The sequence below is a fragment of the Brassica rapa genome, chromosome A03 (assembly GCF_000309985.2).
Source record: "Brassica rapa cultivar Chiifu-401-42 chromosome A03, CAAS_Brap_v3.01, whole genome shotgun sequence".
NCBI classification, from domain to species: Eukaryota; Viridiplantae; Streptophyta; class Magnoliopsida; order Brassicales; family Brassicaceae; genus Brassica; species Brassica rapa.
Window position 1 is genome coordinate 9019098 of NC_024797.2, and position 17004 is coordinate 9036101.

General features: G+C 27.7%; 1 protein-coding gene across 1 annotated transcript; it reads right to left on the reverse strand.

The window, feature by feature from the left end:
- Positions 1-9310: 9310 nt before the first annotated feature.
- LOC103857641 (probable xyloglucan endotransglucosylase/hydrolase protein 32) lies at positions 9311-11301 on the reverse strand. The gene is made up of 4 exons (XM_009134852.3): positions 10985-11301; positions 10771-10871; positions 10469-10686; positions 9311-9910 (listed from the first exon to the last, which is right to left on the reverse strand). The coding sequence occupies exons 1-4, from the start codon at positions 11196-11198 to the stop codon at positions 9544-9546; spliced, it is 900 nt and encodes a 299-aa protein (XP_009133100.1). The 5' UTR covers positions 11199-11301; the 3' UTR covers positions 9311-9543.
- Between the last annotated feature and the right edge of the window lie 5703 nt (positions 11302-17004).

A 17004-nucleotide genomic window follows, 5' to 3' on the forward strand; every position in this document is an offset into this window, starting at 1 on the left:
AGGAAAAAAAGAGAGAGATCTAGAACGGTCTCTTTACCGACAAAAGATGAGACGAAGAAAAATCGGTGTTCGATGGTGAAAAACAAAGGTGTACGACTCTATATGAGTAAATACAAAATCAGAATCTCGAAATCTGCCGGTATACCATCGTTTACTCTCTCATTATCTTACGATTCATCTACTTGATCTGAGAAGCCTCTTTATAGATATGTTCAGGTACATAAAAATATCTAATTTATTCTTAATATATAGATGTTATGCTAATCTAAAATCTCTTCTCTGATTTTGACCATTCCATAAATTTTTTGCATGTAGAAGTATCAGATGACTTGTATGTTGATTCTGATGATCGATCTTAGTCAAGCGGATCTTCGATTAGCACTGAATTTGACCATTCCCTATTGGGGTCGGAAACACCTAAGCAATCTCGAGCTTCTCAGATGTCAAGCTCGTGATGTCCATCGGCTTGCTCAAAATCTGAAGGGCGATGTTCATTTCTTTGACAACCATGAAGGTGATGTCCTTTACACTTAAGATTCTTAAACTTTTATGATATTTAATACATAATCTTGGTTTATTTTGATGTAAACTACAGTTGGCCTAATGAAATTTTGGGTTACTATATAAAATTTGGGGTTACGTTAAAGTGAGGGCTTATCAAAGGTCTTATACTTTGCAAAATGATGATCCGGTCTGTTTGCAAAAAAAAAAGGATGACTGATTAAAATACACAGATACGTACCTTAACTAATGGCCAGACCATTCTGTAATGTAATATAGAATTTTTATGTCACATAATAAATAATTCAAGTACGTACACTTTTTGGTTTGTTCTGACGTTAATGTTTTAAGTTTTGTAGGGTAATTGCTATGTAAACAAAGAGATAATTCTCATGTACATCAACTAATGGCCAGACCATTCTGTAATCTGACCAAACTGGTATAATCTATTTATCTTCATCCTCTTTTACGTCTAGTATGTTTTTTTAATCTTCATCCTCTTATACGTCTGGTCTGTACACAACAGTATGTTGTTTTTATACTCATCCTCTGATGGAAGGACATGAGTCAAGTCGAACCCAAAGGACATGAGGCAAAGTCCAACCAAAGCCTTACAGTACACAGATAAGTCTCCGACTATAGCTTTTTTTTTGGGTTAGAGATAATGAGTTGACTTAATTATATATACAATGGATGTGCAGGTCGTGCAGTTAAAGGTTTTGAGACAGAGCTTTATTCATCTGAACGACATGGGACAGAGACATAGCGGGAAAGCAATTCGAACCCATGTAAGTGCATTTTAAAAGCTTCTAATTGTAGTAATTAGGCTTGGAACTGAAACTGGTAGTTAGGAAAAAAAAAACGGAGATTGTTTGATGAATGTTCATTGAACTATATTTGAAAAACATAAGTAGAAAGTTAGGATTGCTTACATTCTCATCCGCCAAGATGAATTCCATGGTTTTCCCTGATTGTTGAATGTTTTGTTTCCAAGAAGTGTTTTTCGATGGCCTCAAGTCATTAATGCCGATGACTTTTTTTCATTAGAAGCACTCAATTTTCTTATTTGCATTTTAGAACCCATGTTTTTGTTTGACGGCATGAGTTTGATTAGGAAGAGGCATTGTTATTTATAATAGGAAGAGGCGACATGGAGAGGTGTTTAGGTTATTGGAAAAACTTGTGGCATACTCTAAATCTTGGCGAGATTTTCTAGTTAATATTAGTAAATATAGTTACCAATTTGAAACCTAAGATATTATTGTACACGCAATATAATTATGGATTATATTTTTTGAATCGTGATTGTAGCTAATTGTATCATCTTTTTTTTTTCTATATTTGTTTTTACATTTATTAAAGGTATCAAATAAGGAATATTGGGGGTGATTGCCAAAATCTATGAGTACCTTACTCTTTTAAAATCGAACAAATGAAATAGGGAATATTATGCTGTTACAATTATGAATACTTGCTACAATCTAGGAGGGCATACTCTTTTTTTCTTTTCTTTTTTGGTAAAAAGGGCCTTACTCTTTTTAAACCGAACACTGAAATTAGGGGATGGGTTGAAAAATATACTTCGAATAAATTTGGTATCAAAACTTTATAAAAATTAAAGGTTGTTTAAAAGATAAATAGATTTTTTAATTAACATTTTTTGAAAAATTGGGAATATGCTGTAGTACCTTTTATTCAAATTCGATTTTCATATTTTTGGTTTGATTAAATTGTCCATCATTATACATTGCATTTTGATAAACGAATCATAACATATAGGTAGGTGTAATGAATCATCTTAATAAGCATGTGAACATTGATTTAATTTTCTGAGAATCCATACGTTATATTCATCTTGGTTAGTGTTTCATAGTTTTAAATTATTGTGTTATGGAATATGGTTTGTTTAGAGTTTTAACCCCGAAAACTTCATATTTCAGGGTATAGGGTTTGATTACGAAAGATGATTTCGATGGGATTTTCATGGAATAGGATTTGATTATGAAGATGATTTTGATGGGCTCATCATTCTTTCCGATTTATTTAAAAAGGCACGAGCTTACGCGGATGTGGGCCTTAATTGTTTCAATGCATTTTGATGACGTTATGGATATGTTTTAATAACTGAAGATTTCTGATTGGTCAAAATATATTGGCGTCATTTATTTTTTTTAAAAGGAAAATAGGCAATGGCAGAGATTTGTAAATAACTTGAAAAGGCAGGGGTATAATCCTAGTAGGTATTCTGCTTTAATAGTATAGATACACCTTGATCTATAAAGAGTGTGTGAATATAAGTTTCCACATTGGGAATTCACGTGAACAATATATAAAAGATTGGGTCCACTCCATTTATAGTTAATTGATTTTAAATCGAAAGTCTAAGTTGAAAATCTATGATAAATCTAAATTTAACAGTATGATTAAACTTATCATTTCCAATCTTGTTCTTCTTTTGTGTTGTAAACCTCTATGTATGCTCCTCATTTAAGAAAGCCCTTTAAAAAAATTGTCGATAATATTAGTGTTCATAAGAGTTACCATGATGATATATTTGATGTTTCACAATTTCATTACGATGGGCACTAGAGGCTGTAGTGTTTTAGATGAATTTACAGGATAGTTTTTTTTTTTTTAAACTAAAATTTACAGGATAGTTAAAGTGTTGTTCTATAACAATGTACTTGCTACAAAATAGTTATCGAGTGTCACAATGCTCAGGACGACCTTGAGATTTATGGATTAGAAACAACTATTAAGCATATATTTTGTAATGATTTGGGAACAAATGATATATATATATATATATATTAAACACTATTATGTCAAAAAAACACTAGATTTCTTATGGGAGTATTATACAAACGTTTATCACTATATATCCAGAATTGGCTCTGACAATGCATTCAGGACATTAGATTTCTTATGTGACATTTAGGAAGCATTTAGACTCTCACGAGTCACGAGGGATTGCGGTTTTATTAGCTTTGAAAGATTTGAATCCAAATTTTCCAAAACATTTTCATTGTTTTTAACTTGTTTCGCATTAATTGTTTGCGGTATTTTGTTCAAACTTTCCGGCTCGAAAATGTTGAATATTTTGAATGAATTAATACTCAAAGAGGTCACAGATTTAAATTCACATAGATCCATTACATTTGAGTCCATGGCTTACTCTGCCCCTCACATAAATGTCTATGATATTGAACGCCTTATGACTATAACTTAGTGCACACAACCTTTCCTTTTTTTTTGTATTTCGACTAAGGCTGTTCAATATGGTAAAACCGAACCGTACCGAACCGAACCGAACCGAAATAGACAATATGGTTTGGTTTTGGTATATACCATATAAACCGAATGGATATAATTTTATAAAAACCGTAGGATTTGGATATGGTTTGGTATATAACCGATTAAACCGAATAAACCGAACAAAACCGATTAAAAGTAGAAACATGTAAATATGTATCTATTTTATAACAATACATGAAAATATATTTGTTACATAAGTTAAATTTGTGTTAATAACCATTACCATAATTTTATAGTAATAAAAAACCTTAATTTGTAGAACACTTGAACTATAACTAAATAACAATACATCGCAATTCAGATATCTTATTTTTTAAGTCTTTTTTTTATTTTTTTTGCTTTATTTTAATCTTCACTAAATTAATATGAAGATTATAAATTTGATGGACAATAATTAATGGAAAATTTTCAATTGAAAAAGCATGACTTTAATGAATACTAAATATGGAAGAGTGGAAAAACTTTTCTTTTATGTTTTTGTTTTGTTTCATTTTTTTTTTCAAAATTTCAAGCTTTGATTTTAGTTATAGATTTGATTATTTTATTGATGGTAGAAGCATTTTTATTTTTTTGTTCATTTATTTGAACATGTAATATATTTTTAATAAATGACGGTGTTCACAATATGACTTTAAAATTCATATAATATGATTTCAAACAAAATAATTATATTTTTTGGTATAAAACCGAATAAACCGAAAACCGACGGTATATAAACCGAACCGAACCGAAGTAAATATGGATTTAGAATGGTAGTTATATTTTACTAACCGAAATACCGAAAACCGAAAATAACCGAACCGAAACCGAACCGATATCCGGATTGAACACCCCTAATTTCGACTAAGCCTTTGTCGCACAAAAAAAAGGTTTTTTTTTTCTATAAACGGCATTTTTGGAAATTTACAAAACAGAGGTTTAAATTAACTTTTAATAAACGTTTCTTATTCTTGAGAATATATAGATAGATGGATTTCATCTAAGCTTTCATTTTGGTTAAGATAATTTCGTAACGCTCTTAAAGATTATAAAAGAAATTCCAAAATGAAAAAGAAGCTGGAAGTTATATTCGAGGATCTACAACCACATCTGATGTTATAATTAATTGAATGACAATGTTCTCATAAAATATCAAAGGAGGAAAGCGAAGCATGGGTCAGTAATACTTTGAGGGCTACTTTTTGTAAACGAATGTTTGGTGTTTTCAGTCGTCTTGTACGCATCTTCCAAAGTCGGATGGAATTCTTTTTTTTTTCTTTTTTTTTGGAACACGGATGGAATTCTCCTTCTCATTGTTTAGTCGTATTCATCCATTTCATTTTCTTCATTTATCTATAAACAACACCAAAATAATTAGAGAAAATATTGTTTTAGAATACTATAATATATTCAGAAAGATATAGGTGATTAGGAGTAAAGAAAAGTCAAAATTGTTTCGAAGCACTTTATTAATACACTGGTATAATTTCTTGAAACAAAATTATAAGTTTCTCATTTATTCATTTATTCATCTATTTAAAGTTATGATTATTTTTTGTCATCGTCCAACCTTTATTAAAGAAACTACTGTGGTCTGTTAATTTCAGATACTTGAACGAGCTTATTAGAAACCAAAACGTCTATAACTGAGAAACAATTGCCTCATGATTGTCCTCCTTTAACCAAGAAGTCCGCACGGAAAATTAAAGTACGAAGAATAACAGAGAATTCAAGATCTTGAAAATGTGTACTAAGCAGAGTAATCTCGTCCAGCTCGGGTGATGTTTATCAGTTGTTGGCAATCTGACTCAACAGTAACTCCATCCCAACCTCGGTTCTTCATTTCGCTCAGAGCCGATATGAGTGCCTCCGCCTCCGTCTTCAATGGTGATTGTGCACGGTGGGTGCATTTCTGTCCCTGCAAAATTACTACACCAGCTTCGACCAGGGTGAAGCCCATTCCCATCCATTTGTCTTTCTCAGACCAAGATCCATCTACTTGATATTTGTAACGAAGTCCAGTATCTACCTCTACTTGAAATATATATTTAAAGTTTTGATTGGTGCTTATATATTAGTTATAAGAAATCCAAATATAAGAATATTATATACTGATTACAAAGGTGTCTTTATAATTGTCACATATATGCAAATGTTTATAAATTGGTAAAGAATGAATAATCTATTATATATATATATATATATATATATATATATATATATATTATATATATATATATTATATATATATATATTAACTTCAAATATATCTTTTTCTGACAAAAATAAATCAAATTTTATTTTGGTTATTTATATCTCGGTTCAATTTGATTTCATTTAATTTTTAAATCAATATAGTATTTATTCAATATCCAGTCAAATTGTTTTCTTAATAGATTTTGTTTGATTTGGTTAAAATTGGACCGGTTAATCTTTTTTAGAAACCATACTCACCAAGTTCATAAAGTCAACAATGATACTTGAGCAGTGTGGGTCATGCCCAGCATTGCATATCTCCAATCAAACTAGCTTGAAGATGAATAGCCGATAAGCCACAATAATGAAGCAAACCTTCTTTAAAATCATCCCTTATATATTAATTGAGGAACATTTGAAAAGATGTAACCTCAATTTTGTATTAATTAAAAGAGGCCACAATGCATAGGTGGCACTCAATTAGGTAGTCAATTACATTCAATTGAAAAATAAGTAGGTCCACATTCGATTTTTATATGTTGTTAAATATATAAGTTGGTCAAACTATATGATATAATGATATGATATGATATTTTTTTTCCTTAAATAAAACCTACGGAATTACCATAAATAACTAATATATATATGACAATTAATGAGTTTAATAATAAAGATTTGATAACAATGTATATCTCCTCCATCATTTTTTGTTTAATTTTATATTATTAAAATAAATTAAACAATCAAATTAGCTATAAAAATAAAATTTAGATTTTTTCGTATATGTTATATTTTGAATTTTTAAAAACGACAATAAATGACTAAAACTATTAAAATTATTATGTTAAAAATTAATGATCAATGGTTTAACATTTTTATTATAAGAAGATACACATGATTTTAAAACCATATGAGTAAAAAATATCATTTAATAATAAAATAAATAAATAAATATATATATATATATATATATATATATTAAACACTATATACCATAAGATTACATAAATATTTTAATATTAAAACTTTCAATGAATTTTCAAGAACATTTATAAATTATAAACTTATTAAAGATTTCAGATTGAAAATTTTGTTATCGATGATTTAAATATTTTGTTATAAAACGATATGAACGATCATAGAACCGTATGATTATAAATTCTTATTTAATAAATAACTATACAAAATATACTATTCCTAGAAAAATAGGTTGGTCCATCTTAACTTATATTACACTTTTTATTAAACTAACTATCGAATTGATAAATAACGTACCAAAAAAATGTTTTGCACTTTCCTTAAATAAAAGCTACAAAATTACCTAATATGATTAACGTATATGTGAAAATTAATTATAATGAATAATAAATATTTGATAACAATTTTTGTATCTTAGTTCTTTTTTTAATTTTATATTATTAAAATATATATAAAAATCACATTAAATATATAATAAAAACATTTATAATTTTTCTTATATGTTATATTTAAAATTTTTCAAAACGTCTATAAATTATTAGAAATTTGAAGATCCCCACTCTGAAAATTTTGTGATCAATAGATTATTTTTTTGTCATAATAAGTTACAAATGATCATAAAATTGTATTAATATGAACTTTTATTTAATATTATAAGAAGATATACATTATTTTAAAACCATATGAGTAAAAAATATCATTTAATAATAAAACATATATATTTATATATATATATATAGATTATACTATATACCATAAGATTACATAAATATTTTAATATTAAAACTTTCAATGAATTTTCAAAAACATTTATAAATTATAAACTTATTAAAGATTTCACATTGAAAATTTTGTTATCGATGATTTAAATATTGAGTTATAAAATGATATGAATGATCATAGAACTGTATGATTATAAATTCTCATTTAATAAATGACTATATAAAATATACTATTCTTAGAAAAATAGGTTGGTCTATCTTGACTTACATTATATTTTTTATTAAACTAACTATCGAATTGATAAATAATCTACCAGAATTTTTTTTGCACTTTCCTTAATTAAAAGCTACGAAATTACCTAATATGATTAACGTATATATGAAAATTAATTATTATGAATAATAAATATTTGAGAACAATTTTGGTATCTTAGTTCTTTTTTTTTAATTTTATATTACTGAAAGATATTAAAAAATCACATTAAATATATAATAAAAACATTTATATTTTTTCTTATATGTTATATTTGAATTTTTCAAAACGTCTATATATTATTAGAAATTTGAATATTCCCACTCTGGAAAATTTTTGATCAATAGATTATTTTTTTGTTATAATAAGTTACAAATGATCATAAAATATAACGCATATGAATTTTTATTTAATAAATATTCAAACTAAATAATATATATATATATATATATATATATATAAACACTAATGATTTAAAGCAATAAGATTGGCTGATCAATTTAGTCGTCCAGTTGAAATCTTTCAAAAGTATGTGAAAAACTAAAGTCAAAGTAAATATGGATTTAGAATAGTAGTTATATTTTACTAACCAAATACCGAAAAAAACTGAACCGAACCGAAACCAACCCGATATTCGGATTGAACACCCGTAATCCAAATGAAGCCAAACTATTGTTTCATTCTCCAAAATATAATAAAAATAATAACTTAATCCCGCGCAAGGCGCGGATCTTATCCTAGTGTAAGTATATAAGACCATTTATTTTGCATTAACACTTTTGGTTAAAATTGTATTAATTCCTTTTCAAAAAAATTGTATTAATTGAAATGACCTGTATAAAGAAACAAATCGAGTTAATATGAATTTTTTTCTTTCTATCTCGATCACTTGCTGTCGTACTAGCCACTTTGGTCCTGACATTTATTTCTTTGAAATGCATTTTAAACTCTGTCGATTGTTTTCCCTTGTTATTTAATGTGAATTTTTTTTTTTTTTTTGTAAACTTTATTTAATGTGAATTTCATTTGCAATTAGTTCTTTTTGAATCACCATGCATTATTGATTGAACCAAAATACCAATTATTATACCGGAGACTTATGGAGGGTTTTAGCCAAAACATAGAACTAGAAGCTGAAGTTGGCTAATAGTATAAAGTAGTCGTTTGAGATTTGTCGATAATAATTTCATGGCGGCTAGATAAATTTACTAGTTAATAAATATATATTCGGCATCTTTACTTTTTTCCATCGATCTAGCTAGTGGTCTTTGACCTCTCCATTTTTTTTGGTCAATGACCTCTCCATTTTTCTTAATATTATTGGTATACCATATTGACGAGGTCAGTGTGATCAGTGGTATGGAAAAACGTAAAACATTTCAAACAATTTTGTTTATGATGCAAAGTTGACAAACAACATAGTATTTGAAACATTTACACATTACACAAAGATAATAAGTAAAAAAAAAACTTTTATTTTGTGAAACAAAACCACAGTAATATAGTAACAGAAAAAGTCCCAAAAATTGCGAAGCTTTTGTTGTACTTCCTTTGATTTAATTAAAAGTCTGGAACTTCGAAACTTCCCTCAATCTTTTCCTAACGCCAACATTCCGGCGTTAGAGAATGGTCTCGCTTATAATCTTTGCAATAGTTGTATACCATGCTATGTGTTTGAACCCATCTCATGGCTTGGTATTGCTGTCGGGTTAACCCACCAGAACGGTATGGTGAAGCCGACACTGGATGGCACCGTGCTGACGAATAAGCAGTGCAACCGATGGCTTTAAAGTTGGTGTATTTGGCACTAAAAGGCTGATATTTATAGTCGGCTTTGTATTTACCATCTTCGGTTGCCCAAGAAGAGGCGTCCCATATGGAACCATAAAGCCACATTGGTCTTAAAGGAAATGTGGCCGCACTCTTCTTTGGGTATATTCTTATGGGAATATCATCGACCAAAAATCTGAAATTGTAGATGGAGAAAATAATATTAGTCTGAAAATTGATATAGTTTACTAAATCAGGAATATGCTCAGATAGGAAAATATGTATGTTGTATAGTAACATTCATATAAAATAATAAAACTGTGAGATTTAATACAAAATAAATCAAAATTCTCTGATATATATGGTGTCTGTCCCATCGATGTGGTCGCACCAGGACTCACACTTAATTAGAAGAATTAGTAAAGCTGGCACTATGGTTAGACCCAAACACGAATGACATGAGAATATCAATAATTATTTCTAAACAACAACAAGAAATCAAGTATGATTGTCCAACGTCGTACGGTCATTGTCTCTGTCTTGTTTGTCTCTACCTGCAACTGTCCTTGCCCGAATAATGAAACCCTACGGAAACTATTTTGAATTTATAATAAAAGTTAACTTTTTAGTTTACTATATGGCTCGACTAGATTCATCCACCTAGGTGCGAGGCCAGGAAAATAAAGTTCATAGCTTTCTCTCTTAAGAACCTAAAAAGTATTTTTATGAGATAATTAAGTGGAAGATGGCTTACATGATTTCTCTAGGGTTCCAAAGAATAGCATAATGGTGAAAACCTGAAGTGGGATCAAACCACAAGCGATACTTAATTTCACGACCAATGATTCTGCCATCACCACTTCCCCTAATGTAAACATTTGTCTGAAGTGTGTATGGTTTTCCAAATGTTGTCCCCAAAAATTCTATGTCCACTTCATCATGGAAGCCTGGATGTGCCTCATTATTTGATAGCTGCACAAATTTGATTTGATTAATTTTAGTTAAGATCAAATTTAATGTAGTTATAAGTCCTAATTAAGAGAGTCTAGCTCTCACATAGAGAGATGTGATGACTCCAGCAGTGTATCCAGGTTGGAGTTTGATGGATGCTCCAAAGTAACCTGATCTGAATGGCTTCACTGACTTGAATCCACTTCCTATATATATACACACACCCCAAGTACATTATCAATAGAAAGCCATATAAGCTTCAAATCAAATTTGAAATACACATTTGAGAAAATGAAAAGCAGAGTTGAATTGTTAGTACCTGAGACTCTATCAAGCCAGATGGTAAGAGCATTTTGGTCCATTCTCTGATGCTGAGGACCCCAAAGATTCCTAAAACCTTTGTAGAAGCTCAAGGAAACAACCTTGGAGCTTGGCCAGTAACCAGGTGATGGTGGCCAATAAGCATTTACTGAGGATCCTAATAACACCAACAAGTGGAAGATTGGGAGAAGAGAGATCAGAGAGCTACCCATTTTTGTGGTTTTCCTCTTTTTTGTGAAATGGAGAGAAGAAGAATGGAGTATATATTCAGTTCAAAAAAAAAAAAAGAACGGAGTATATAAATGCAGAGAGAGAGAGAGAGAGAGAGAGAGAGATGGACATAAGTTTGGCATATATTATAAGCGTTTATGATGGAAATGAGATTCACTATTTGGACCCAGTCACAAAAATTCATAATGAAGAGGGTGGTCCACTCACCTAAACTCTTAAAGACTTAAACAGTCTAAAAATATAAAACCTCAGTAGCATTATTACGTTGCTCCCGTGTGATATACTTACATGCTATCAATTTATGGAAAATCTTAGGTTAAAATCTCATTCACACAAAATTGACTGATACAAGGACAAGTGGTTTCAAAACTGGTTGCCATACTACAACCATAAGCAGATACCGCTGCGTCTCATAATCTTCAAAATCTACCACCAGCCTTATATTTTCTCTCTATTTTTCTTCTTTCTTTCGCTATGATGGTAATATATTACAAGATGTGAAGTGAAGTTGTTAAAGCTATTAAACTAATGGCAAATGAGAAAAAATTGTTGATCGAAAGAAACTGCTAACCGAGACTGTGTTAGGGCTTAGAGAAATGACAAAATGTGTTAACCAGAATATGTAAAATTGTAATGATTAATCGAATATTGAGCTTACCAATTTTCTTTTGTTTGTTCCTGTAAGTTACATCGTACTTGATGGAAATAAGAACATTATTATGATAGGGCCAAGGAAATGCTAGATGGTAAATAAATTGGTAAGCTCAAAACAAAAAACAGTGTAACTAAATACATACAATGAAATATGTAATTCACATACATTTATTATATACTCGTATAAGAGGTAAGCTTATCTGATCTACTTTTTCATGGACATTTTACCCAGATTCTAAAACGTGAATGGGAACAGACAAAAAAAAACGAAACAAAAGCGATCAAAATGTCAAAAAAATTATACGCATAAAATCAGAACTTGATAAGAAGCGTTTCAAATGTAACAGTTTAGACAATCTCCAATAGTAACTTATTTTGAAGAAAAAGATAAGAAAATAAAGAAAAACTTTTTCAATTGTGCATCATTTTGAAGGGAAAATGAGTTTGTAAATAGTATTCCCTCAATTTAGTTTTCATTTTGTGATAAACTTTTTTATTTATAAATTAGTATTTAAAATTTTATATAATTTATTATATCTAAAAAATTCAATATTTGTTTTATACTTTAAAGAAATTATTAATACTTTCATAATATAATTATAAGTTTATATAAACCCGTGTATATTTTTTTAAACTAAACTATAAAGAATATTTAATTAAAATAAAATCATATTTGGGTAAAATTGTAAGTTTAATAAAAAAAATAACAATTATTATAAAATTAATACTCTCTCTATTTCATAATTGTTTTTTTTATTATCCATTTCCTATAGTCTTAAACCAATAAAAATCCAGAAAATGCAATTAGTTTTCTTGAAGTTTACAATCAGTTGGAATTTTTTTTTAAATAACTTTTTGAAACCATTTTTTCTAGAACATGTATTTTTTTTGGAACGGAGGGAATAGTACGTAGTAATAGTATAATATATTTGAAACTATTTTCTGAGAGGAAAATCAAGAGAACTATTGGAGCAAAATATATGCTCATTTTGAATTTACTTCATTATGAGAGATAAAATGAGGATAACCATTGGCGATCCTCTTAAACCCGTTTAGTATTTAATTTAATATAATGTTTGGGTGTTCAAAATAAAAGAAAAAGATAAACCGACTTGAATAATCCTAATTCCAATCTTAAAGCCCCATAACTAAGGTTATATGTGTTCACTTTTCAATGTTTCATTTATTATTTAGCTGTAACGAATTATTATTTATACATTTCATATTTTAATGTTTTTAAGTTGAATAAATTTTAAATCTAAAATTTAAAATATTTAATTAATTTTTTTAGTTTATTTATTATTATTTTTAGTTTTGAATAAATTTATGGATCTTGGATAGAAAAATAGAGATGATATTTACACTATAATTTTACACATATTTAAAACGCAGTGAACTCAGATTCAATATGAACCAACTAAAATCGAGTCGAAAATGAATGTCCAAATTTTTCTCAAAGTTTTTCGAGTTGCAATTCTTTTATTTTATTTTATTCTATTTTATGAGATTATATATATATTCTGGAAAATACAGAGACAGTGGTAAATTAATTTTTATGATGGAACACAACAAATATATTATTTTGAATTTAGCAGGCTTGTTAAATTTCTTATAATATTTGAAAGAGGAAATTTCAGTTTTACCATAAATATTATACCATTTTTAAATTTAATTTTTTAAAATAATATTTTCAAAAATACTTTAAATTTGTGATAAAAATTAAACTAATTCTCATAAATTATTTATAAATATTTAAGAATAGTTTATCATTTTTTATAAAAGTTTATAAACTCAACCACACCCTTTAAATATTAAACCATAAACAATAATAACTAAATTTTAAACTCAAATGCTATAATATTTTTAAGTGAATGTATTTTGAAAAAATAATAGACAATTTGGGTATTTTAATCAATTTTTCGAATTATGGAATACTTCCGAACCTCTTTTGTCCCACGGTCCTACTCCACTGAGTTGAAAATTAAGTTTTATATTTCCTAACCAAATTAAATTGATCATATGTCCCCAAAAGGACAATGTTGAATAGTATTCGGATTTTAATGTAAAAATAAATAGTAAATGATTATATTTGTAAATAAATGAAATATAAGCTTTCACTATATTTGTCGGTAACGGTGGCAAGAGTCTTGATGATCGACGGTTGCGGGACCGCCTGTCCAAAAAAAAAAATCATTAATTCATTTTTCAACAGAACAATTCATTATTGATTTGCCTCTTTGATTTTAAAAACAATTCCTCAATTATTTGCTCCTGATAATTTGAGATTAACAATAGGTATATTGTTTTGGTGCATGCATTCCATTAAACATATGCTTCCTGATCTAATCCTGTTCAACCAGAGAGTATTTAAACTAATATATAGTCTGGCAGGAAAATTGAGTTTGTTTTTGATATAGATTCATAAAGTTAACCAATTCATAATCTCCTCTTTGCTTCCTGGGTTAAGTCATAAGTGTGTTCTACTTCTTGTAATGAACAAAGATTAGCAACCATATTTCTCAGCTAAGCTATTCACGGATAATATGCTTTATGAAATATCTAAATATAAGAACGTTTAGATTTTTGATTATTTTAAATTAATTAATTATCAATAGTTTTAATTATATTAAAGTTTTCATTTTTATACTTGGACTCATCATCACCAATTGAAATGACTATTCATCTCAATTCTCGGTTTCAAACAATTTGATTATGTAAATACTTTTTTCAAAACAATTTTTTTTACCAGCTTTTTAACAAATTCAGCTCGTTGTTAATTTTTTTTATATCAGATGAACCATTAAGTTTTTATGCATGTGATGATGTAACAAGTGTTCATTGGATTCGAAAATGGGAATGAATATTACATTCTGTCGGGGGCCCAATAACTAATGTAAACAAAAATAGCTATAGTAACAAAAAGCTGCTTTTCTTCGGGCTGTCACCAAGATCCAAAATAAATACATGTGTAACGGTCTAAAGATATATATCATATTGCATTGGATGAAGAAAATAAGAAGATTATATACTAGTCTATTAAATAAGTTTTATCTAACACTAAATCAGTTTAAATTTTTTGGTATAATCAGTATTCCATTTTTTTTTCATTTTCAAAAGATCATTGATCTTGTTTATAATTTTTTTTCTTTTGTAACAGATCTAGTTTATAATTTTCGCGTGATGGAATTGCCTCCAATTGTCGCAAAAAAAAAAAGAAAAATACATAAGAACCACGTGTGTAGTAGTCAGGCAACTTGTTCTACTCAACTCCGAAAGTCTGCGTGGACTTCACACTTAGAAAATGGAGTGCAATTATAGAGGAGGTAATGGTTGTTTACCACTCTCTAAACTAAAAAGCTTTGTAAGATAGTTTACTGCTACTTACAAAATGGTGATCGTCATTCCAGCGAAAAAAATGAGAACAAGATACGATCTCATGCGTTATGCTTTGTGTTGTAATCATGGGCACTTTGGGCTTGTGGGATGGAAAAAAGTCCAATTAAAATCGAATCCAAAATATTCTAAAGGGGTCATATACAATGATCATTAGCAACTACGAAATTATAATAAAATAAATCATGGAGTGTATTAACACTAATATATAGACAATGTGTATTTAATTAAAAATAACAAGGTTATAACCTTGGGGTTTTAACACTCGTCAATATACTTCTTCGGTTCTTTGAAAACTAGATGATTACGGCCATGATTGTTTTGATAGTTTTTGGTTTTAATTTTTATTATTGGTTTTTAAATTTTGGTTTTTAGATTTTTATTTTTTAGTTTAATTTTTAGATTTTGTTTTTGACTTTCAAATTTTATATTTTTTTTAATTTTGGTTTTTAGTTTTTCTATGTTTTACTAGTTTTGCAAAAACCTAAATCAGATTTTTAAATAATATAACAAAATACTAATAATTATTCAAATATGTAAATTTTTATATTTTACAACTAAAATGTTTCAAAGTTTTCATATTTTTGACAAAAACCATACTTTACTAAAAGGATAAATCATAAATTTATTTATGAATAATACAAAATATTTATAAAATAGGAATATATTTACTTTAGACATACACATTTAATCAATGTTGATGATATTAATATTAACAAAAAGATATATAACAAAATATACATATAAGAAGCTACGTGCTTAAAAACTAAAAAAAACATCGATTGTGGTTTTTCACTTAAAAAGTTGATATAGCATGTAAAAACTTGGTTCTCTAGTTTATAGGAAAATTCTTTTGCTAAATTCTTAATTAGCTATAAAAAGAGTTTTTTTTTGTTTTCCTACTTTTATTTTAGGGAATCAATTTTTTTTAAATTTTTGATTGACTAACAAAATGGTTTTTGAAAAACAAACACCAGAAACCATTCTAAAAAATAAAAACTGTCAACACTTGCACATCTATGACTTATAAGTGTCAAAGATCCCCACGATAGTAAACTCTTGTGGTCACACCAATAAAAGATCATATATTAGATCTTATTTGAATATCCATTAAAATAGAGTCGATCCATGGATCGCACCACTATTATATATTAAAACAGAAGTCATGACTTCTTTTCATGTGTGATTTTTTTAGTTTGGACCACTCCTAGAAAATATCATATTTTATTTTTACATAAGTTCATTATTATATCTTTTAATATCTTTATCATTTATTTGAAATACAAATGAATATATTTAAAATATTCTAACAAAATTTTTTTAAAATCTTCTTAGAATCTTTTTAAATTTACTTTCAAAAATTAGTTAGTTTTAATTTAAATTATCATAAAATATAATTAGAAATTAAAATTAAATATAGTTTTGGTTTATAAACGAAAATTTAAATAAAATAAAATTAATTAATTTCACAAATACATTTTCCAATAATTTTTAAAAATTTTGTTAGAAATAAATATTTATTTTTATTTTAATTTTTTCAAATTTGTTTTCTAATAAAATAAAAATCATGATTTTTTGATGAGTGATATTTTTATTTGGACCATAATTTCAATTTTATATTAAATGTATATCACTAATGCTAATATACATAATATTTTTAACTACTTTAATCATAATATCTTTTATATCTTTTAATTTTTTTTTTTGAAAAAATTAAAATTCTAACAAATCTCTTGAAAA

Coding starts and splice junctions, on each gene's coding strand:
- LOC103857641 (XM_009134852.3), bottom strand. CDS start 11,198: ATGGGTAGCTCTCTGATCTCTCTTCTCCCAATCTTCCACTTGTTGGTG. Junction 10,872..10,984: donor CTGGCTTGATAGAGTCTCAG/GTACTAACAATT, acceptor GTATATATATAG/GAAGTGGATTCAAGTCAGTG. Junction 10,687..10,770: donor GAGTCATCACATCTCTCTAT/GTGAGAGCTAGA, acceptor AAATTTGTGCAG/CTATCAAATAATGAGGCACA.